At 46.0% G+C, this 25,642-nt stretch overlaps 1 protein-coding gene across 1 annotated transcript in view; it reads right to left on the bottom strand.

The window, feature by feature from the left end:
- LOC144752160 (V-set and immunoglobulin domain-containing protein 4-like) overlaps positions 1-25,642 on the bottom strand; it is a 345,686-nt gene that overhangs the window by 182,787 nt on the left and 137,257 nt on the right. The window contains exons 5-6 of the mRNA XM_078640087.1: positions 24,406-24,440; positions 14,615-14,628 (exon numbers count right to left, since the gene is read on the bottom strand). Coding sequence (XP_078496213.1) covers positions 14,615-14,628; positions 24,406-24,440 — 49 coding nt within the window. The remainder of the gene's footprint in view (positions 1-14,614; positions 14,629-24,405; positions 24,441-25,642) is intronic.

Here is a 25,642-nt window from a genome sequence, read left to right as displayed (position 1 = left end):
AACCATCAAAATTCTTCTCCTTTTTTAGGGGACTCTTCATGGAACAACAGGTATCCCAACTGGGGACGTCCACTGAGATGGAACCAGGGGAGGGGCAATCGACGAGGCAACACCAGAGTTCGTTTCTAGCACCAATTCCAACAGAACAGTGAGATCAACTGAACAGAATGCTCCAGCAGCAACCAATGACAGACAACAAGACACAATGAACATGAGAGATCCCATTCTAAACATCTCTAATTACAACTTGAGCGCAGCAGAATACGACATCTTGGCAAAAGGTTTATCATTCGTACCAACAGCCCCTCCAAATTCCTTTAATTTGAAACTGGAACTCCAACAATTCTTTAGGAAAATTCGTATGAAATACTTCTTCATAAAAAAAGTGCTTACAATAGAAAACAAGCAGCCACAAGCTTCCGGCCTCCTTCCACGTTTGTCCCAGTTTCATATCTAATGAAGGAAAAAAAACTGGCCTATGAGAAAGTGGTCATGACAGAGGTCATGAACCTTTTACAGGACACAAAGTACATTAAACACAATATTACAAAAGAGGAGAGACTGGCCCTACAAACACTGAAGGAAAACAAATCTATTGTAATAAAAAGTGCAGACAAAGGCGGAGCAGTAGTTATCCAGAACACGGAGGATTACATTTTTGAGATCACACGACAACTGTAATGTCAAGACAGCTATACTCCCACACCACGAGACCCAACAAAAGAAATTTCGCAATTGATTAAAGACCTCACCAGACAAGGCTTAGAAAAGGGATTCCGTTCAGAACCTGAATCAAAAATTTTGAATAACGAGAACACGAGGATCCCGACGATCTACACAATCCCGAAAGTGCATAAAAATCTGTAAAACCCCCCGGGAATACCAATTGTCTCGGGATGTGGTTCAGTAAAAGAACCAGTCAATCAGTACCTGGGCAGTTTCCTCCAGCCCTTTGTATGGGAAACAAAATCATATTTACGTGATGCTATGCACACCATTCAAATTCTGGAAGATCAGCCATTCAACAAACAGACACAATTCTTTGTCACACTTGACGTCTGCTCGTTTTACACGAGCATTCCCCAGGAAGAAGCCTCCAAAGTCATAAGGCGGGTTCTAGACTCCTGCCCATCGCCTCAGTAGGTCCCCAAGGAGTTCCTTATACAATTTCTTAACATAGCCATGACAAAAAATTACTTCATCTTTCAGAGCAAATTCTATTACCAGTGTAAAGGAGTCGCCAAGGGGGCTGGATTTGCGCCAGTCTAGCGAACCTGTTCATGGACGAGTTTGAAAATAAACATATAGATCCAGACCAAAACCCACACAAGGGCAACATAACCTCCTGGAATCGTTATATTGACGATATCGTCATGATCTGGACCAGAACAGAAGAAACACTCCAGTTATTCTTGACATGGTTGAATGCACAGTCTTCAGATCTCCAGTTTACAATGACATACAACAATGAGTCACTCCCATTCTTAGACCTCACCTTGGAAGTGGAGGAAGGAAAAATCGTGATGAATTTATTTATGAAACTGACGGACAAAAACACGCTCCTGCAATGTAACTCACACCATCTTAGGAACCTGAAAGACAACCTGCCTTAGGGCCAATTCTTGAGAGTCCGCAGGAACTGCACCAGAAGAAAAGATTACTTTAAGAAAAGTGATATCCTCATTTCCAAGCTAAAAGAAAGATGTTACCCCAAAGGTCTACTCAACAGATTCAGAAAATGAGCCTGATATAGACCCCGAGAGACCCTACTAGAAATAATCAGGAAGTGGAGCGGTTAATCTGTGTCACCACCTTTAACACAAGGAGCCACGAGATCAACAAAATAATCAAAAAGTATTGGAATCTGGTGGGACCTGAAATTGAAATACCTGAAGTCCCTATGTTCTCTTTCAAATGGGCAAAAAATGTGAAAGACTATGTAGTGTCATTGTTAGACTTGGCACCATTGACGTGGGTCTCCCTCCCATTTTGTTGCTGTTGCCTCATGTGTTTTTGCTTGTGTTAGCTGCTCAGAGCACTGTGCCACTGCCAACCAGTGCCACAGTGCAAGTGCTCCCTGTGTAAAATGTACCTATTGATTGGATTCCATGATTGGCCTATTTGGTTTACTGTCAGACCCCAGTAAAGTGCACCAGGAGTGCCCAGGGCTTCTAACTCCAAATACTGCTAGTGGGCTTGCAGCACTGGTTGTGCCACCCACAGAAGCAGCCTTGTAAAATATGTCTAAGGTCTGCCATTGCCGAACCTGCATGCAGTCTGGTAATGTCATGCTGACTGGGCAAATGCACCTACTTGCCAGTCCCTAAACCTTCCCTTAACTTCATATTAGTCACCCCTATGGTAGGCCCAAGGGCAGGGTGCATTGTAAGCATAAGGTAGGACAAGCCCTGATGTGTGTGGCATGTCCTAGTAGTGAATTACAGCCATTTTCGTTTTTTCACTATTGCAAGGCTACCTGTTCTCCATAGGCCAGAATGGGCTGCTGGAATTATTACACTTTATAATCCTAACAGACTCAGAGAACATGGTAGAAATTCAAGTTTAGTATGCCTGAACTCAGAATAATAAAATACATATTTTAGTAAAGTTTATTTTAATATCCTGTGTTTGCAAATACCATTTTTAGAAAGTTGATCTTTGCTTGCCTAACCATTTCAGCCCGCCTCTGCTAGGATGTGTATCTGCCGTCTGGTTTCTGTGAGTGACAGGGCTGGGGAATTCCAGGAGACAGGCTGGGGCAGCCAGGTGGTGAATAGGAAGATTACATTCAGATGGGTGGGAGGAGTGCACCTGGACTTTGAATAGGGCTGAGCTCTGCCCCCAAAATGCTGGCTCCACCTCCTGTGGAGCGTTTGATGTCTCTGCCCTGCACACTGAAAAGACAAGCCAGAGTCCTGTAAACAAAGTGCTCCAAAACTGGGCTGAACTGGGCAAAGGCCCCCTGGCCTGAAAGAACAAAAGATTTGTTGTATAAATATTGGAGCCCTGCTCCTAAGAAATTAGATCCTGCTTGAACCAAGAAGAAACCTCTGCCCGACGAGAAGGAACTGGGAAAGCTGTAAGGAGGAGTACTGTCCCTGACCTGGGAGATTGTCCTGCAGTGGTAGCCTTGCTGAGATAGGAGAGGAAAAGACTGAAAGAGACTTTGCTCAACTTGTGCTTCTAACAGATCTCCAAGGGCTTGTGGGTGAGCTTGCCCCCTGAACGGAATCCCAGGACTATTGGACTCCCCCCCTGCCTTCACAGCGCTGCTGGACATTGCCAAATTCCCCCTGCCGCTGGAGCCGCGATCTCAGTGCGCCTCGCAAACCCTGTCCGCTGTGACACCCCTGTCCGTGGTCGCCCTGCATCGTCTGATTCCATTCCCTACGAGCCATAGCTCGCACTGCCGGAAGAAAGGCCGCCCGCACACTGCTTCACCCTCCCCCCTTTGAGCCGCACTGCTCGCTGTCTCCACCGCTAAACGCTGGGGATTTGATCGCACCGCAAGGCTGAGTACGGCTCGTACGCCGCAGCATACCGGCCGCCTTGTACCGCGCTGTCCGTGACGAACAAACAGCCCCGCTAGTGAAGGTACGGCTCGAACACCGCATCGCACTGTGAACGCTTCAGGATTCGGACCGTCCACCTCGCTCTTCGTGGCCCCCACTCTACGCCTCGCACAGAGACGCCGCAACAAGCCGGGATCACATCGCAGAGGGGCCGTCAACGCTCCGGGTCCGCCGTCACTTCTTCGACGCATCGTCCGAGCCGGACTCCTCGCACCTAAAGGTACTGTCAACACGACTCACACCCCCTGTGTATACGCCTCGGACCGGAAAGTCCGCAGCGCCTGTTCAGTCCTATTAGACATTGTTTTCAACATCATGAGGGTCGGACAAGAGTGCGCGAAGTGCACAGAAAAAGAAAATACGCCTTTTTAAGAACTCTTAATCCCTAAATAGTACTGTGGTCATTTTACTGCCGTTATTGGATCTTGTGCTAAGCCTTATATAAGACAACTATTTTTGATATAAACCTAGTGTGGTATCCTTTTGTGGTGTTATCCCTGAGTTACTGTATGTGTTTACAAATGCTTAACCCATGACGCTCTGAGATAAGCCTGGTCTGCTCGCGCCACACTACCTAGAGGGTGAGCAGGGGTTATTTTAGAGGGTAATCCCCTTGTCCTGACCAGAGGAGAGGGTCCCTGCTTGTCACAAGTACTTACCTATGCCAACCAGAGACCACCAATTCTAACATTGGTGGTCAGCGGTGAGGATTCTGAATTTGCATTTGTGATTCATGTACAGTGATTGGTGAACACCACGTAGTGAGTTCAGACCATAACGCAGCCACATACTTTTTAGGTCGAGGACCGAAGGCTGCGCTTGCGCAGTCTCCCGGAGGAGATTTAATGATTTCTAGTATGGGGGCTTGACCCCTCCTCTCTCCTCCATTGGCTGGCTTCCTAAACTGAGGCCAGCCATTGGAGTAGAGGGGCATCACTCAATTCAAGCCCCATCTCTTTCGCATTCGGGGGTGTGTTTTTTGCGTTCTTTCGACCTGTGACGTCATCCGTCACTCAGAATGCCAGAACACGCCCCCGATTATGAAATTTTCAGCCGCCCTTTTGCTGCTCGTTAAGATGAGGTCACCCGCTCCCGCTGTCCTCGTTCCCGCCCCCTCCCACTGTTCGTGTCTTTGTTCCTGCCCCCCTTCCGATGTCCGTGTCCTCATTACCGTTGTATCCTGCCTCCCTCCCGCTGTCCGTATCTTTGCTCCTGCCCCCCTCCTGCTGTCCGTGTCCTCATTCCCGTTGTGTCCTCCCGGAGGTTTTAGGTCACCGAGGCCCCAGGCTCCCTGCCGGTGAGGATCATGAGTGCCGGTGTTACGCCCCTCCTTTAGTGCTGGCCGACGATCCCCGCGACTGAACCCACCGATGCCGGACTGCCGCCTTTGCCCTGGATTGCATGGGAGACATTGCGATGCGGAAACGGCTTCGGGGAGTCCCCGAGTCGGAGGGGAGGAGATCTGGTGACTGGGGATTGTGGGAACGTACTGTGCACTGTGACTGGAGAGGCGGTGAGTTTACCCTGCAATGGCCCCCAGCAGCCCCCCTGTCCCTGCGACCCAGCTGCTTTGTGGTGGGGTGCCGGTAGAGACTACCACGGGGTGGGACGGGAGCAGCAGGCTTTGGATCAGTACTCATGCCGTGTAGGGAGGCTCACACCCGGGCTTCCCCATAACACAGCTCACGCCACCGGCCAACCTGTCTTGTGCACTGGCCGGACTCTGTCATTCTGCCACATACACGGATTTTCTGCCTGCGGCAGTGGGGGGGGGAGTCCTGCCTTCGTTCCCCGACACAGTGATTGGCAAAGGGGTGCCTCCATTGAAACCGACCGACCAGGACTCATGCAGCACCAATCCCCCCTGCGCCGATGCACGCCCTGCCCAGAGTTATCCTCCCGCCGCCCTCATTTCCCAGACCTGGGAAGATACCCCTTCCCCAGTTGACAAGCGGCACATCACGTCTCACAGCTGCTCTTTGGAGATTCACATTGCATCTCGCATCAGGTACTGTAGTTATACATTGCATATGTCTTGTTTGCGCAGACGAGAGCGTTTCATGGACGCGTTGTCATTCTGCACCTTGCAATTTTCAGTTTAGAGAGTTAACTCTTTCCTGAACATTCGCGAAAGTTTCTAGCGACCTCTGAGCTAGCTGGCAAACCTACTTAAGTCTAATATAGTCAGTAGAGACCTAGATGACCTCAGTCCTACGTCTACACTGCTGTTTATATTATTCCAATGCGCAGAGCCTATTGGGAATATAGGAACTACACTACATGGCGCCCAACGTTTGGTAAGGCGATAATCTAACGCAAGACATTAGAGTAACTCAGTTGTGCTTTTTCACACAGACCCCTTTTTCCCGTAAATACTCCAAAAGACGTCTGGAGTGGGTAAAAGGTTAATATCCGCCGGAACTTAGTAGGAAGAGATTCCTATGTATTAGTTTTTTTTTTAGTCAACGTTGAAGGATACAGTGTTCCAAAATATTGTGCAACTATTCTTTGTTTCCCTTTAAACTTGATCTGCAACAAAAACTTTCTGTTAGTAAAAATGACAGAAAGTGAAGACGAAAGGGAGGAAGCTAGATTAGCAGCTCAACTCCTAGCGGATGACACAAGTCTCCAACAAAATGACCCGAATGCTATAATCATTCCAGTAAATGTAAGAAAAACTATAACTAAAAAACTTATAGAAAATGGAGTATCATCACGAGGTGGTACAGTCATATTCGTGGTAGAGGCACATGAATATAGGCAGACAGAGGTATTCTATTCATGGATACATTTTCCAGCAGCACACGCTGCGACACACGAATTCCACAATTACAAAATAGGGGAAACTCCGGATGAATACGCTCCTTTCGAGGACGTTGAAATCCCACTAACTTACCAAGAGCACCTGCTCTGGTTTAATGGCGCCCTAAAACATCAAAATCACATCACCAGGCTAGGTCCACTAGGTAGACCAGGAGCCACGTGGCCGATTCTAGCCAGCTACACACCACATCCCGATATTGAAAAGATGTCAAGTGAAGAACTTTTAGTTAAACTAAAAGAATTAACAAAGGCATACAGAGAATTAGTTCAATTGGCAATGGACGATATAACATACCTCCAGAAATTGAAGGAAACAGATATAGCAGAACAACCTTTTGAACTTGCCAGAATTATAGAAAAATCCTATGAAGAACTAGGTAGAGATAGTTTGGGTGGGAAACCAGTAAAGCCCCAACTACTTGAAAATCCTGAAAAAACATTTATTAAAAATAATCTAAACACTCCTAAAAATAGTTGGGAGGGAAATAAACAATTCACTCCCAGGGAAAAACGATTCCAGTCCAGAGGAAGGTCTCCTCAACGAAGAGACAGATCTGCAGAACGAGGAGGCAAGTCTCCCCTCAGGGAGCCCTCTGAGAAAAGATACAACCTTAGAGATAGGGATGAATTAAGAAAACCTGACAGATATCAAGATATTGATACACGTCCCTCTCGATCTTTTCAGACTTCCTCACAGAAATCGGAAAGAAGAGGACGGTCAGAACACAAAGAAGAGCAAGTCCAAAGACAAGGAACCTGCTCATCAAAGTAAAAAATTACAATTTCCAAAGAAGAAGGTAGCTAGTATTAAAATAAAACATGCCGAGGATTCTGAGGACACAACTGAAAAACGGAGAGTGGGCACAGACAGTGCTAGACAGCGCAGCAGAAGTAACCATAGCTCGCAAGATCCTGATGAATCTTCTGGAGACAGTGGACACGAATGAATACATTCAGGTGGAAACTGCACACACCAGAGTTAGCAAACCCCATAAATTATACGAAATAACATTGCGTATAGAGGGGGATAAAACTAGGAAAATAAAGGGCCTCTTTTGGGATAACCTTTCAAAAGGCTATGACATCCTGTTAGCTGAGAAAGACTGGCCACCAGAGTTTGTCAGAGAGTGCCCTCATGGCGAAGAAATGATTATGCCTGCCTTCTCAAATCATATTCCAATTCGTTAAAAATACACATTTGCAAGAAAATGGGCAGTAGCCCAAGCTCCTGCCCATTTTCTTGCTCATGTAGGATGGGATGAGGATTCTCCTCACCATAAAATACAGTTAAAAAATCAACCTACTGCCCAAAGGCAGTATCCTGTTAAGCAAGAAGCTAAAAAACAAGTCAGGGAGATTTTAGATCAACTTGAATATCAGGGGGTGATTGAAATATGCACCTCACAAATGAACAATCCTTTGTTTCCTGTCTCCAAGCCAGACAACTCATATTGTCTAGTTTTGAACTACAGACACTTAAACTGCTGTTGCAAAACATTTGCAGTACAAAACTCACACAGTGCAGCACTAATGAATAACATTGTGTGCAAAAAATATAATACAACATTAGATATCTCAAATGGTTTCTTTTGTCAAAACATTGCACCTGAAAGTAGGTATTTGACCGCTTTCTCCTGCATGGGGTCCCAAAAACAATTCTGTCGACTCCCACAGGGATTCAAGAATAGCCCAGGATTATTCTCAGCAAGAGTAACAAAGTTACTACAAATGTATGACATTATCATATGTCGATGACATCTATCTTACAGACGATGACCTGGAGACTCACTTAAAAAGAGTGAACACCATAATACTTGGGTTCGCAGCTGAAGGGTATAAATTCAACTTTAAGAAATCACGAATTTCCAATCTAACTGTCCTGTTTTTAGGATATGAATTATCAAGTGAAGGCAAAAGCCTAGCAGACAACTTCTTAGAGAAGTGTGCTGTACTCCAAGCACCTAAAACGCTGAAGAACTTACAATCAATTCTAGGTTTCCTGAATTTCGGAAGAACATACATTCTAAATTATGCAGAGAGGGTTAAACCTCTCTATGAATTAATAAAACCTGATTTCAAACCAATCAATTGGACTCAGAAACACACAGAGATTTTTAAGATCATTACAGACATACATGTTAACTAAAACAAAACTGCAAACTCGCGAAAACATACGCAACCTCGTAATCCGAGTCATCCCAGGAAGATGCGGATTCACGTACCTGACCTCTAATGAGGGAGAAACGGTACCAATAGCTTATAAATCACACTTGTACACACAAGCTGAAATGAAATTCAGTTCTACTGAAAAAATTCTAACTGTGGTTCAAACTGCTGTAGCAAAAGAAAGAGCCCTAGTCCAAGGGAGAAACATATCTGTATTAACAGCAGAATCAGCCCTGGAGGCTGTAACAAGACCATGCAATCTGAAAAGTGTGGCATTAGATCCAAAATGGAAACAATGGGAAAATTATTTTGCTGCGGAAGACGGGAAACACGCTTTTGACCCGAAAATTAAAAAACTAGGGGCCCGATGTAGGTAATCTCGATTTACCTACTCTTAAATATCGAATCATACCGATTTGGTATTTAAGAGTAGGTAAATTGGAAGTAGGCAGATGTAGGTAATTTTTCTTTTTCAATTACCGAATCTGTAAGATTCGGTATTTACCGATTCGGTAAATACTGAATCGGTATTTGCCATTGATTCCTATGGGCCTTGAAGCCCATAGGAATCAATGGCAAATACCGATTCGGTAATTACCGAATCGGTAAATACCGAATCCTGCCAGGGGGAACGGGGTGTCACTTTGACACCCTGTAGCACCCCAATGTTAGGCTTGTGTGCCATGTGACACACATACATGCCCTAAGGGCATGTTTGTGTGTCACATGGCACAGGTGTACACCTGAATTCGTTATTTACCATGCAATAGTATTACATGGTAAATAATGAATTCTTAGGGCCCTTTTGCACTGTTTAAAGCGCCACCTACATCTGCATTTACAGATTCGGTATTTTTACCGAGTCTGTATTTACCAATTCGGTAATTTTACCGATTCGGTAAATGCAGATTCGGTAAAAATACCGAATCTGTAAGTACATGCCCCCTACATTGGAAAAGGCATTTACCGGTCGGTAACGGACAAATTCGGCCGTTACCGACCGGTAAATGCCTACCTACATCGGGCCCTAGAATATCTAGAATATGAAGAAGAATATCCTCTGCCAATCGAAATTCTGCCTCACGAACAGTATAACTGTGTAATCTACATGGATAGATTTGCACAAAACTACGATGTGGATAAAAAATCCTACAATGCAGCGTGCGCGATTGTTAAAGGTCGCTGGCGCTTTGGTAAATTCAGACCGATAATCACCAAAACTGAATCACTCAGAAACTGTTCAGCTCAGCGAGCTGAAATAAGATCTTTAAAGATGGCGCTTGAAAATGCCGATCGCGAATTCCCCACACTAATAGTGTGTGATTCGCATTTCTGCGTCAGGTCTTACAATAATGACATGCAGACATGGATCAAAAACGGTTACAAAGATGACACAGGTGCCACAATAAAGCATAAAAAGCTCTGGGAACAAGTAGTTCTTTTACAGAAAGAACTACAAAAGACTCACGTGATCCATACACTGAGTCATCAACGTGATGGCGTTCACGTTGCAGGGAATTCATTGGCTGACAGAGCCACAACGGAAGCGGTTCGACCGGCTTCCGTAGCCACAAAAAAGCGTTCTAAAAAACACATAGACGGAGAACCCATGCTGGCAGTAAAAGCCTCATTAAAAGGCGATTATGCAGCATTACCTCTCGGCTATCCACTCAATCATACATACATAATAGATGCAAACTCCGTTCCTTTTGCTCAAATCCCTGGAGTGGGGGATAGAGTAATTCCAAACACGAACAGGAGAGTCTTCTTGATTGAAGATGCACACATGGGATTGGGTCTAAGGCACCAAGAGATCGTGAAATCTCTAAAAGAATTACAATCAGAATACTGGTGGCCGGGGATGAGCCCGCAAAATTACAAATTTGCAAAGGACTGTCCAGACTGCGACAGAGATCGCAGTTGTGAACCGGGCCAGACTACTGCCAGGACTCCTTTATTAGAAAGCATCAGGCTATCTATACGCAAAAATCCAGTCGAGGAATGCGTTCCCATAAATATTAAGACTAAAGTCACTTAAAATGCAGGCCCCAGCGCTCGGCTGACGCCAGAACTGTTATAAAAGATTTGCGAGTCTTATCGGCACATACACAATTGGCATGCTACATTGAAATGAAATGAAATTAAATTAAATTAAATTAAATGAAAATGGGATTTCTATAGCGCATGGCTGCCCGGAGGCGTCCCAGCGCTGGGATTGCATTAACAACTGAGGGGAGAAACAGAGGAGTAAAGGGAAGGGTTATTGCGGGAAAAGGTGGGTTTTAAGTAGCTTCCGGAATTTCATATGGTTAGGTTCGGCACGTAGCTGGGTTGGCAAGGCGTTCCATAGGGTTGCAGCTGTTACCGAAAAGCGACGCCCTCCAGTGCGGGCTTTTTTGACTCTGTGGACAGTAGCCAGGTTACCTTGGGAGGAACGTAGGGACCTGTTGGGTTTGTATGGGAACAGCATGGACTTAAGCATCGGGGGCCCTTGATTTTGCATAGCTCTGTGGGTGGTACAAAAGGCCTTGAATTTGACCCTTTCACGGATCGGCAGCCAGTGGAGTGCCTTTAGGGCAGGTTTGGCTGATGCTCTGCGGGGGATACCAGTCAGAATCCTTGCAGCGGCATTTTGTGTTCTCTGAAGAACATTGATAGTGGATTCTGGGGCCGCTAAGAAGAGAGCGTTGCTGTAGTCTAATCTTGATAAGATTAGACCTTGAATGAGCATTTTTTGTGATTGTGCGGGGAGTAATGGAAGAATCTTCCTGGTTGAACGGAGTAAGCCCACACAGGTACCAGCTGTTTTTTTTGCCTGCGTTTTCAAAGAAAGGTCTTGTTCCAGCCAGAAGCCAAGACTTTTAAGTTCAGTCTTGGGTTGTGGGAGGGGTCCTAAGCATGATGGCCACATGGCGGTCGGGGGAGATGACATTTGGTGTCCCAGCAGCATGAGCTCGGTTTTAGAGCCATTTAGTTTAAGGTTTGAGTTAGACATCCAGTTATGGATTCCTTCAAGACAGTCATGGAGGTTTTTGAGTTTGTCACCTTCTAAGGAGAATGATACAACCATTTGGGTGTCATCAGCGTATGTGACGGCTTTTATCCTGAAGGGAGTAACCACATCCTCCAGGGGGGCCATGTATGTGTTAAAAAGTGTAGAGCTCAATGAAGAGCACTGGGGAACCCCACACTGGAGGGGGGGAAAGTCCGATCGCATATTCCCTTCACAGACCTGAAAGGTTCTGTCCTTAAGGAAGGAAGAAAGCCAACAAAGTGCCGTGTCCCTCACTCCTAGGCCAAGTAGTCGCTGGATCAGGATCTTATGGTCCACCGTGTCAAATGCAGCGCTTAGATCCAGGAGGATTAGTAAAACCGATCCTCCTGAATCCAAGATGCATCTGGCTTCCTCGACCACTTTCAGAAGAGCGGTCTCGGTCCCCTGACCAGGACGAAAACCTGTTTGCGAGGGGCAAAGGAGATTGTTGGATTCAAGGAAAGCCCACAATTGCTGGTTGACCACCTTCTCTGCAATCTTACTTATGCCTGGTAAGAGAGAGATTGGGCGAAGGTTGGAAAGATCTGAAGGATCGTGGCCTGTTTTTTTCTGTAAAGCTTTAACTATTGCGTGTTTCCAATTAGGAGGGACCACTCCTTGGCTGAGAGAAGCATTAATAAGGTTGGTGGCTAGATGTGAGATGGTAGGTCCGACTTGTTTGAGGATACGGATGGGGGCTGGGTCATTAGGTGAGCCACTTTTCATGTCTGAAAGAGCTTTCAGAAAGTCTTCATTGGACAGCTGGTTGAAACTATCTAGAGTCGGGCCAGTTGTGGGCGGTAACAAGGCGGCAGGGAGGTTATTATCAGCTTTATGTTGGATGGTTTGTAAGATGTTAGCAATTTTATTTTGAAAGAAAGATGCTACTTGGTTGCATCTAGCGACTGTGGGTTGCTGGGTTAAAGGGGGATTGGGAATTTTAAGTAGCTCTTTGACTATTTTGTAAGTTAGATGCAGCTTTAATTTTTTCTTCAAAGAAGGAAGCCTGGGCTGATTTTTGGGCTGATTTATAGGTCCTCATTGCTTTTTTGTATTCTTCCTTGATGAGGGGGTCCCATTTTTTCCTCCATTTCCGCTCTTGGATTTTACAAATTTTTCTAAGGTTCCTTAGTTCTTGTGAGTACCATGGGGATTTGAAGGTCTTACTTTTTTTCTTTAGATTTTTCTTGGGAGCGACTGCATCCAGAGTGGAGGTGAGCCATCTAGTGAAGTTTTCATCTGCTTTTACAGGGTCAGGGTCTGCGGGAGGGGCAGAAAGTGTTAATTCCTGGGTCCAGCGCTCAAATGAGAGTCTGGACCATATTCTATCCTGTTCTCTGGAGATCGGGGTTTGGGGAGTGTGTAAAATAGTTTGCCAAGTAAATGGGATGAGGGAGTGATCAGACCATGGAAGGGGGAGTGAGGGTAGGATTTCTATTTTAGAGAGGTTGGCGAAGAGAGGGTCTAAAAGGTGACCCTTGGTATGTGTTGCCTCTGAGTTTAGTAGGTGAAGGTCAAGTGCCTTTAATTCTGAAATGAGATCCCCTGCTATTTTGTCTGTGCAGTCCTCGAAATGGAGATTTAAATCTCCAAGCAAGATAAAATTGGAAGTCGAGGTACAGGAGGAGAATGTGGATTCTAGCAATGACCTGACAAAATTTCCTAGACTGCCGGGTGGTCGGTATATGAGAGTACCCGAAAGGGATTTATTAGGGGTTATTTGGAGGGAAAAGTGGACGCTTTCGCAGTCTTCGATTCCACCCTCTTGTAGCCTGCATACGAAGGTGTTTCTGTATACAATCGCTAGACCACCTCCTTTTCCCTTCCTTCTGTTCTGGTGCTGTACAAGGTAGCCGTGGGGTAGCATATTGACAATATCAGCCTCGGAATGAGACGTCAACCAAGTTTCCGTGAGGAAAAGTATATCTAATTTAATGTCTTGGATCAGTAATTTGATCTCTAGAGAATGTTTGGATGCAGATCTACAGTTCAGCAGAGCGAGGCTAACCGGGTTTGGTGGGTGGCGATTGGTTTTCCATGAAGACTCACCCTGAAGCGAGGGTGGTGGGATAGGGGTTGAGGCGGCTGTGCAGAATTGTAGAAGGTAGTCACGTGAATGTTTGATTCGATGACTTCGAGAAAAGGGCATGGTGGGTGGCCCTGTGCCCGGCCCGGCCCGGACGGGCCCAGACGGGCTTGCCTCTGGCGCGCCTCCGGCACGCCATCGGCGCGCCCGCCCGCTGCGTGGACGGCAGGAGGACTCCATTTTATAGTGGGAGGGCCCAAATCGCCCAGCCACTAGAGCGCTGTCCAGGCCCCGTTCCAAGATGGCGGCCGTAGATTCTTTGCCTCGAGGGGGATTGTCTAAGGAGACCGGGAGCCTTGAGAACGGCTTTGTATCATGTAATTGAATCTACAATGATAAGCGGCTCGGTGCGGTCATCAGGGGCAGTTTACACAAGTTACACTACAACACTATAAAAAGCAATTATGCCGATTTTTTAAAAAGCGCTATGCTATGATAAAGTGCAGTGCATAAAAATAACAATTTTTCTGTTTCTGAAGTTCTAACCTCCCGGCTTCCGCCTCAGGAGTAATTGCAATCAATTATCTGGGGAAGGACAATGACAGGCTCTTTTATAGCGGGAGGGCCCAAATCGCCCAGCCACTAAAGCGCTGTCCAGGCCCCGTTCCAAGATGGCGGCCGTAGATTCTTTGCCTCGAGGGGGATTGTCTAAGGAGACCGGGAGCCTTGAGAACGGCTTCGTATCATGTAATTGAATCTACAATGATAAGCGGCTCGGTGCGGTCGTCAGGGGCATTCTGACCAGGGTCCTGCGTTTAGCTCTCGAGCTTAAAAAGAGGCCATGACCAGCATGGGCATTGCACTGCGGTACTCCCTTCCATCCTGAGGAAAATGCGGTAGTGGAAAGAAAAAACCGGGACATAAAGCAATCTATAACGGTGAGGGTATTAGGTTTGGGTGATGGGTGGGTCAAACATTTAACAAGTGTCCAACATAGTCTTAACAATCTGCCAAGAAATTCTCTAAAAGGTATCACTCCTTACGAACTATTGTTCGGCACTAGAATGCACATTCAGGACTTAGATTGTCAGACTTCAGTGGTAGAAGACAAAGCCTTTGATATCAAAGATCGTTTGGCTGTTTTACAGGACTTAAATGAAACAAGAAGAAGTCTGAGTAATATAAAGTTAAAGCCAACAGCCACTGAAGAGAAACCACCTGTCCCAGCAAGGCCTGTCTGGATTCCAAAGATTGGGGATCTAGTCAGAGAGAAGATCGTGGTGAAGAAGGAATTTGGGCCTTCTTACAGAAAAGCAGTACCTGTCTTAGCTGTCAGCGGAACAAGATAAGTAGTACTACCGCCCCTTGCTGGTAAAAAGGAGAACAGAGTTGTATCCATCGACCTGGTAAAACCACAATCATGTGGCCAATAATAGGTAGAAGGCCCAGTGGACTCCCAAGAAGTAGCAGAAGACCAAATCTTGCTACAATCCAAGAGGTTCAAACTGAGAGACTAATCACTTTTGATAAACCTGCAGTGAACAAAAAAGGACTATGCAACAAAGCCATGGAACTTGTGCCTCTTGAAACACAAATTGCAACAGTTTGTCAAGAAACACCAGTCTACAACGATGTAGCCTCAGACTATGCTAATGAAACAAAGAAAAATGCAAAGACAAATGAGAATCCGGAAGCAATTCCAACAATTGACAGAACTGCATCTGGCTACTTCATCAATTTCAATGACTTTTCTGATGATCCAAGTGAACATGAAGAAACGCCAGCAACAAAAACTTTCAAAGAAAAAATGACTGAACTTTTTCATCAACTAAAAGAAACTTATCTGATTTCACCATGGATTGAATTTTGGATTGTGTTAGGTGTACTTTTCCTCCTGCTTTGGCTCATCATGGTTTTATGTTTGGGTAGATTTATTGATGGAAAATATAGTACAATGGACACAGCAAGCCAGAACATCAACTTGGTCCTAAAGCCTCACAGATCCTCTCACATCGAGAAAAGAGAACTGTCATCAGTGAACATCACAGCCAATCCAATACCCGGTGGGGTAGCATGGGACAAAACGGATTATGAAATCTATGGCCCAATTGAGCTCTTGAAATATCCACATCAATTTAAGGTTTCCTTAAGTGACTTTGTGACACCAAGTACTTTCTCTGATGATTGGGACTTTGAAAATATTAATAATATGATGTCAGATTTAGTAATGTCAGCCAAATTTATAGAACATGATTACTTGCAGGGTTCATCAAATTATGAAGAAATGTACTGTTATAATCATTATGGTCATCACTATTTGCATAAATCTGCTCAACCTAGAAATGTTTTTAATTATAATCAATGGGAACATTGTGCAACATCGCCAAAAGGCAGCTCGAAAACATTTTTTAAGAAATTCCTATACTTCTCAGGGTTTAACACAAGTGATGCAGAAACATTTTATTTCAAAATGTTAAATAAGACAGGAATGAAAACAATGTTGACAAATACTGAATTGATATATTCAAAAACATTTTATGAAAAAATGTCCACATTTGGTTTTGAAGTTTGGAAAAACAACATTGAAACAAAAACCATCTGGGGTTCAAAAGACTGGCAGGTACAAGGTTTAGAAGCATTATTTAGAGCCTGCATGATCCCAGAACAAATAATATTCTTGAATAACACCATTCAACAGACAACCTGTCATGGTTTAGCCAAGATTAAAGACTTAAACAAACCGTCTATTCCGAAGCCCATGCCTGATAGTAATAGCACTACAGATGTGGAGATCGACGTATCCCATATTTTACACCAAAACAGAACACATCCTGATTGGAGAAAATGGTTGATCTGGCCCACAGACACAAATAACTGTCAAGATAGATTCCTGAACAAAACACAGGGGTTTAAACAGACCAGGCCAGACCCAAGATATTCTCAGAGACAACATCCAGGGATAGTTACAACATACAGTGTAGGGAAACTATGCCTCGAATGGCTACAGAAATCCACACTGGCAGAAATTAAGCAACACTTGACACTACTTAAAGACGGTGCTGACTTGCGTGATTTCATACTGGGACCACGTAAACAGCGTCAAAAACGTTTCATATATGCCGGTATATACGCTGATTATAACGAAGCTTGGAAAGTGACGCAAATTGAAACAGCAGAAAAAATACGAGAAATTGATCGTATGAATTTGGAAAGATCCCTTTCTGTAGTGGACAATGGGTTAACGACTCTGTCCTCCAGAATAGATTCACTGGACAGCATTGTATCATCTGCTATTGATATAATAGAGCAGGACTTACTAATGTTACAACATGGTCAGTCCCAATTGCGTTCTATTGTACAACTTGGCTGGACGTTGCAAAACCTGCGTTCAGGTTACGTGCCATGGCGTCTAATCAACATAACGTCATTACTTTCTATCTTTAACCTTACTGATAAACCAATCAGTTTGACACAAAAGGGAGCAGACTATACGATTCTGAGCATTGAAAAACTTGAGAGATTACCATTGACAATGTCAGAGAGACCTGTCATTGAATGGATAATACATGGAACGATTACAATCCCAATAACAACTTTCCAGCTTAAGTATTGCAAAAATATATACCAGCAGGCCTGTATGAAAGGTTGGGTAAAGGATACATCAAGTCAACATGGAATTTACCTTATACACACAAATGTTATAGTGAAGGGAAAAGAGAGGTATTTCTTAGTGGATAAAAATAGTAAAAAATCACTAAGCGGTACACTTCTGTGTCAAGGTATTAACTTGCATGGAGCCTGCGAAGGTTCATCAAATAACCTTTCATGTCACCTGCACGGCACTCCTGCAACACAGATAGAGCCATTTTTCAGACACCTTTCCAACGGCAGTTATGTTCTAATAAGTGACCACAGCTGTTGTGGCATGGTGCCAGGAAAAGCCTATCTCTTGAGCGTTACTTCCATGGTCACTTGCTGTATGCAAGTATTATATCCAAACAGCAATCCAGACATGGAGGCGGCAATATGGCCTTCTTTGAATATCTCTTCTATTCGAATTGATACTTTAAGCAGAATGAAGTCTATTCTTTTACAGACAACTGTGCCTTTAACCTCGTCCAAAGAGACGTATGATCTGCAAGTTGCAAGGACAGCGGCAGAGATACATTCCCTATTAACTACAAATTGCCCCCTGCATTTCGTAGAAATATTAGGTCAAATTTTAAACATGTCTGATACCAGTGGAATCGCACATGTATTTAAGACAATTTTTTCGGGACTGTTAGCACCCATTGAAACTGTTCTGGGCATTTTCCCGAATTTTGCGCATTCCTTTTTCGGCGGCCTGCCTCTTCTTTTGGGACTCGTAGCAGGAATTTTATTTTTGATCCTTCTGCTCCGATATGGCAAGCCAAGCCACAGACAAAACTCCAGCTACAATTTAAGAAACGATCCTAGCAGTACGCTACCGATACCGAATCACTAGAGTCCTCGGATTAGCCCGGCTAAGAGATCTGAATCAAACTTGGTTTCTTTCATTCAGACCAATCTGGCAAGATTGCATCTTACCTGTGCTTCGATGTCTGCTATGCGGAGAAGAATGTGTGTTGGACGTCTGTCTTACACTACCATCAGCAGTACCAATGGATATCGATACTTTGCTAGGTCAGGTAACGACTCATGCAACGTGTTGTCCCCAGCGGCTACCTATTCTGATGACGGCATTCCTTGAGACTTTACCATTACAAGTAGGTGGCGGTGAAGTACGAGAGGAAAGCAGCACCAAACAGGTACAACCTTCTGAGAGCATTGCTGATCCAGACATCGATGATAGCAATCATTCTCTCATATGCACTGTTTCAGCTTTTCAAATCTGGTCGAACTTTCACCTGATGTTGTAGACCAATTTTTCGCAAGCCTGTCTGAAATGATGTTCTCCTCTGAACAAAAAGAATAACTTTTTAAGCAACGAGCACACAGCGTTCCCTGAACTCTGAATGTGGCCTTCAATTTTGATAAAAAAAACTACTGAAAACATTTGGAACTATTTTTTCCCCTGAAAGAGAAATTATTTTTTTTCCATTTCCAAAATATTTACTTCTTTTTTTTTGGCACACAGTAATCTGCTTAAAGTAGAACTATTCTTAAAGAACAGAGCTTCTAGAGACAATATTTTACCTCAGCCTCTAGCACATGTACAGTATTATATAAATATGTGATGAAATGGTCTCGACCTTCTTTTCTGTATTTAGAGCCATTTCATGTGTAATTTTCGCAAATCATTCAGCCATTTATATATGCATTTAACTGAATGATACAACTGCTTGAAAAACGTACAGTACCAATACTCATTTTCGTGTATATACCATACACCATTTCAAATGCAATTCATGTATTTTGGGGTGGGTTGGAAAACACATGCATCGTTATATGTTTAGTATTGCTTAGTATTTAGTAATGATTGACATAATACGTGGAGTGGGTGTTGTGAATCTATCTAGGACCCTAATTAGATATCCCCGATTCATGCCCTTATGTGGTTATAACAAAAGATATCCTAATAAAGGCATAGGAATCATTTCCATATCTAGTCATAGCCCATGCAGTCTAAATACGGCAAGGCTACTCCCATAGACTCCTAGAAAGTACAACGCGTTCTTTAAACAAACCAAGCCTCCAGCAGCCTGGGAATTCCCCCTGCTTTTGTTTTGATTTGCACAAGAACTCCTGGAGTCCAGAAAGAACTCTTAGTTCTTAGTGACGTCTTATGTCCAACCTTACGTCAAACACGGCACCTTTCAGGTATAAATATACCAAAGTTGCCTTAAGCAAACACACAGTGGTTTGGAGCAGAGCGGCTATCTACTTGCCCGATGCCCAGCTGATGCGAGAGCCGAAGGAAGCCGACCCTCCCTTGACGCACTGAGAGAGACGCTGTCTTTTCTCCTGCCGAGAAATCCAGCTCTGGTGTTTCCAGTCACCCTTGCGGGTTGCTGGGAGATCGAGTCCTGAGAGAGAGATACAAGACCTCCTACATTCTAGAACCAAGGTACGGAGCTGACTAAACCCTTAAGAGATTTCTTGATTCAGATTCTTGGCAAAAACCAACTTAACTTAAACTGCAACTTACTTACTCCTTCCCACGTATTAGGCTTAGGTCAGGTACACCGGGGTAGGTGTATATTAGAAGCACCAGTTAAGTACGTTAGTCAATGTTTTTATGTCTGTATATATTTTATCCATTTTAAAGTATCATATGGCTAAGAAACCATATCAATGCTTTTACAGTATTATTTCATAATACTCCTTTTACTGTACGCACTTTACTTCATGATACGTATTGCAATTGTGGCAATTAATTTCTCTTGCATGAGAAAGAAGACTGCTCAATAAATATCACCTTTTATTGAAAACGCCCGTCTCTCTATTTCTCTGCACTCTGGTGAAACCAAGTATGCACAATAGACTGAGTAAAATAGTTGTCTATTGTTTTCACACGACTCTAGAGATATACTCTTTATCCTGAGGGAGCAAAGTTGCCATGTTTATGCGGTTGTCAGAAGCTAATCTCTTCTTGTCTAAATCCGGAGAGTTAACTCTTTCCTGAACATTCGAGAAAGTTTCTAGTGACCTCTGAGCTAGCTGGCAAACCTAATTAGGTCTAATATAGTCAGTAGAGACCTAGATGACCTCAGTGCTACGTCTACACTGCTGTGTATATTATTCCAATGCGCAGGGCCTATTGGGAATATAGGAACTACACTACAGGCTGTCATTGCACGTCATGCATTTTGAGTTGACATGCATTAGCAGACTGTGTTTTAGGAAGGCTTTCATTACTCAGCGTACATTTTAAGCTGACATCCCTTATTATATGCTATAGATGAGCTGTTGTTACATACCCTGTTTGTAAGGCACAGAATATGTTTTAGATGAGCATTCGTATCCGTCAAAAAAAAAAAAAAAAAGGATTGCTGCCTGCTCTGCAACTGGTAATCTCGCTCTAGACCATGATATGGGGAAAAACACACTCCTGCACAGAAGCAACACTTCAAACTCCATCCTGGTTGAAACAAGCCTAGCCACCCTGGCCCCACTGACCTTGTCCATAGCCCCATTACCAGCCTCAAAGTGAGCCATTTAGTTTTGCACACCGCGGATTGGAACTCCCTATTCATGAATCAGTCGTCATGAACTTCACTAAGTTGTCTTAAATTCCTTGCGGGCAGTGTCGATGCCTGTCATGTCCACAGTCGGCAAGGGTTCCTTTAATTCCTGTGCTGGTAAAAACAGGGACCTACAAGGCTACCATCATATGTAATATAAACATAAAGGCCTTACAAGGTGTACTAGACAATTACAGTGAGCATTTCCATACACAAGCTCACTACATAAAATTGTCCTGTACTTCAAGGTCACTGCAAGTCTAACAAAAACTGCATGACATTAAATGCAACTTGTAGCACCAAGAACCGGCTCAACCTCAACCATGACAAGACCCCTTTTAGTCAAGATTAAAACAAACTCCAGCTCGCAGTACACCGGCAAACACACAAGTAGCGCTCCATGGCACACCATTAAGGACCTGGGAAGATACCCGTTCCCCACCAAGCATGGCTCTGTGCCCTACTCTCCTCTCCTGGTCCTTTGCCCCCCGCCCCCACTCCCTCCGTGGAGCTTCCGTCGCCCCCTCCGTACCCGCCCCCATGTCTGCTCCCTTTATCGGCTGCAGGTCTCGTCTTCTTTCTGCCGTGTGGGCACTTCGGAGCACCGATATGCCTCCCGCAAGGTCACGGAGGTGCAGGCTCACTCTCCCCTTGGAGCACTGAGTTGGGCACACAATAAATTCACATCAGCAGCGCTGATGCACGCCCTCCCCAGAGTTATCCTCCCGCCGCCCTCAGTTCCCAGACCTGGGAATCCCTTTTCCCTGCCCTCGGGAGAGGCTGCTGGGGACACTGCCTCCCTGCTGGACGTGACCCGGCAGACCTGAACCAGCACAACCCCGGCCCGGCGGGGGGGGGGAGCCCGGCGGACAGATGCGACCTCCCCGTGACCGGCTCAGGGCACCCAGAAGGACTCAACACCAAGCATAGAAGGGACAGGAGCGACCCGGAGATGCCCCAGAAGAAGCACAAGTGCCCCAACCCAGGCTCTGGCAAGGTGTATGGCAAGTGCTCCCACCTGAAGGCTCATCTGAGGACGCACACAGGTCAGTCCGGGCACACCCCCAGGATGTGCTTGCTTCCCTGCCCCCTTGCTGTGCTTGCTTCCCTGCCCCCTCGCTGTGCTTGTTTCCCTGCCCCCTCGCTGTGCTTGCTTCCCTGTCCCCTCGCTGTGCTTGCTTCCCTGCCCCCTGGCTGTGCTTGCTTCCCTGCCCCCTCGCTGTGCTTGCTCTCCTGCGTGTGTGTGTGTGGCTCTGAGTGTGTGTGTGGCTCTGGGTGTGTGTGTGGCTCTGGGTGTGTGTGGGGGGCTCTGGGTGTGTGTGGGGGGCTCTGGGTGTGTGTGGGGGGCTCTGGGTGTGTGTGTGGGGCTCTGGGTGTCTGTGTGTGTGGCTCTGTGTGTGTGTGGGGGGGCTCTGTGTGTGTGTGGGGGGCTCTGTGTGTGTGGGGGGCTCTGTGTGTGTGTGGGGCTCTGTGTGTGTGTGGGGCTCTGTGTGTGTGGGGGCTGTGTGTGTGTGGGGGGCTCTGTGTGTGTGTGTGGGGCTCTGTGTGTGTGTGGGGGGCTCTGTGTGTGTGTGTGTGGGGCTGTGTGTGTGAGGGGGCTATGTGTGTGGGGGGGCTCTGTGTGTGTGGGGGGCTCTGTGTGGGTGGCTCTGTATGGCTGTGTGGGTGGCTTTGTGTGTGTGGCTCTGTGTGGGTGTAAATGCAATAGGTCCTGCATTTGCGAACAATGACGCTATTGGCATTGTAAATGACAATGCCATTTATTTAACGATTAAGCTATTGGCAATGTAAATGACAATGCCATTTATTTATGATTTAAAAAAAAAATCATGAGCAATGCCAATAGCTCTACCTTTAATAATGCCGAGACCATTGCATTGTAAATGCTTGTTGATTTTTGTTTTGCTGAGAGATCTCCATTTTTTTAAAGAAAAATCATGCCTGCTCCAAACAGCATAGAAAAGGCAGCATCTGTAGTCTCTGACATTGAAGGAATAGAATGGGAAGAGGAAAGACTAGAGAGCTACACCTTAGCCCAGCTGTTGGGCTTCTGCAAAAAGTTTGGAGTTTCTGCATCTGGGTGTAGAAACAAGACCCAATACCGGAAGGCGCTGAGGGCCTTGATTGAGTCAAGGGCACCTGAGAATGTGGTGGATGTTGAACCAGCAGGAAGCGTCATTGATTTTGGTTGAGTCCTGTTGCCAGAGGAGTTGGCAGACAGGAAGGAAACCCGAGCACATGAAATGGAGTTGGCAAAACTTAAATTGTATGGGCAACTGGAGCTGGAAAGCAAAAAGCTGGCTCTGGAAGAGAGAAGAATTCAAATGGAGCATGAAATGAAATTAAGGGAGTTGGAGCTGAAAGCTAAAAGTATGGAATCTCCTCCCTCTGGTGGCAGCGCATCGCCAGTGCAGGTAGAATCTAGGGTGTACATACCAAAAGAAGTGGTGAAATAATTTTTTAAGAATGACGACATAGGGAGGTCGTTCAAGGCCTATGAGGTAGCCATGTCTTCCCACCGGGTCCCTGAGAGAGATTGGGGAGCGGGGTTGTGGGGGCGATTCCTTAGTGAGGGGCGGGACACACTGCTAGATTTGCCCTCTGAGGTTCAGAATTCTTACCCACACATGAAGGAAGCTTTGATGACCAGGTATGGGTTAACTCCTGAATTGTACAGACAGAGGTTCAGGGGTTGTACAAAGATTGCTAACAGTACGTATGTTGAGTATGTAACCTTTTTCTGCAGAGCACTGGATGGTTGGGTGAAGGGTGGCAAAGTTAATGATTTTCAAGGTCTCTTTGACTTAATTGCATGGGAGCACTTGTCTAGTAATTGTTTTCCTGAGCTACGCCAGCACCTGATTGATAGCAAGCTGACTAACCCTAGGAAGCTTGCTGAGGAGGCGGACCGCTGAGTCAGTACCAGGGTCCAATAGGGTCAAGTTGGAGACTCCGCCAAGGGTGGGCAGGGTCCCCAGCAGAAGAGTGGGGGGACAAGGGTAAACAGAGGGAGTTCCAAAGATGGCCCCAAAGTAATCCCCAAGGGAACCAAGGAAAAGGTTCTCAGCCTCCCTCACCCCAGAAACCGACCGGGGCCCTGACAGGTCCCTCTGTTCAAAGAGGGCCCCCAAGGTGCTACAAGCATGGTGAACTGGGTCATTTTGCCAATGATCCTAAGTGTCGCCAGTTTGGTAAACCTGCACCCCCGAGTGCAGCCCCCGGGCAGATGGCTAGTGTATCCCTGAGTGAGGCATGGGTTGTCCAAAGGGGGGGAAGGTCCCGCAGAGATGACCCTGGTCTCAATGATATGGTCCCAGAAAGCCAACTGCCCAGTAACACTAAAAAATATGAGCAGTGGGTGACCATTAATGGCAAAACGGTGGGGTCTCTTAGAGATACAGGAGCCCGTGTGACAGCTGTCAAGCATCACCTGGTGTCTGAGGAGCAGGTTGTCCCACATGCATTCTGCCGAGTTGTGAACGCCGACAACACTGAGAGTCAGTGTCCAATAGCTCAGGTTCCCTTTGAGTGGGGGGGGGGTCTCTGGTACTCTTCAAATAGCTGTGAGAACCGCCATTCCTGTAGACTGTTTGTTGGGGAACAATTTGGTGAGTTCACCTTGGGAGAAGGTGGAGAAGAGCACTCACCTGAGGCTGGTGGGTCTACCTGACTGGGCGTGCGTGACCACCCGGTCAATGGCAGCCAGTAGGGGTGCTCAAGAGGTCCTGGAGCCTGAGAGGGAGGCCCAGGAACCGGCCTTAGAGAGAAGGCTTAGGAGGCGCGGGAAACCGGCCCCTGTTGTTCCCACGGTCCAGGAGGAAGCAGACCTTGAGGGGGATGTCCTGAACCTACAGGGGAACAGATAGCTGAACTGGGGGACCTGCCTGAGCTGACCGATTGGCAGCAGGAAGGAGGCCCCTCCAGGGAACAATTCTACAGGGCGCAGAAAGAATGTCCTTCTCTCATAGGTCTGCAGCAGCAGGCTGCAGACCAGGCCAACGGTGATCAGTCTGGAACACATTTCATTTACTGGGAGAATGACCTCCTGTATTCAGAGCCTAAGGTTGCTGAGCCTGGGTCAGCCCGTGTGCTGGTGGTACCCCAGAGCTTCGGAGCCTTCCTACTGGGGCTGGCTCACAATGTGCCCTTGGCAGGACATTTGGGGCAGGACAAGACCTTTGAAAGGCTTGTCATCCACTTTTATTGGCCCCAAATGTGCAAGAGCTCAGATGTTCATTGCAGGACCTGTCAGACTTGCCAGGCAAGTGGAAAGAGTGGGAGGAAGCAGAAGGCTCCTCTCCAGCCATTCCCTGTGCTCAGTACCCAATTCCAGCGAGTGGGAATTGCCATTGTTGGGCCACTGGACCCCAGGACAGCCATGGGCAACAGGTTTATCCTAGTCCTGGTGGACCATGCCACCCGGTACCCGGAAGCCATCCCTCTAAGGACAGTGACGGCCCTCGTGGTGGGATGTGCGCTGATGGGAATTTTATCCAGAGTGGGATTCCCCTAGAGGTGGTGTCTGACCGGGGTACCTATTTCATATCCAAGTATATACGAAATCCCTTTGGCAAGAGTGTGGTGTGACCTACAAGTTCACCACACCTTACCACCCCCAAGGAAATGGGTTGGTTGAGAGATTCAACCGTACCCTCAAGGGCATGATTATGGGTCTGGAAGAACCCATGAGGCATAAGTGGGACATCCTCTCACCATGCCTTCTCTTTGCTTACCGTGAGGTGCCACAAAAGTCTCTAGGGTTCAGCCCCTTTGAGCTCCTGTATGGCCACCCAGTGAGAGGACCTCTAAGTCTGGTCAAGGAAGGGTGGGAGCAATCTCCCAGGAAACCTCCCCA

This window comes from Lissotriton helveticus, chromosome 4_2 (genome assembly GCF_964261635.1).
Source record: "Lissotriton helveticus chromosome 4_2, aLisHel1.1, whole genome shotgun sequence".
Classification (NCBI taxonomy): domain Eukaryota; kingdom Metazoa; phylum Chordata; class Amphibia; order Caudata; family Salamandridae; genus Lissotriton; species Lissotriton helveticus.
The sequence above is the reverse complement of the archived record's forward strand: the minus strand, read 5'-3'. Positions and strand labels throughout refer to the sequence as shown.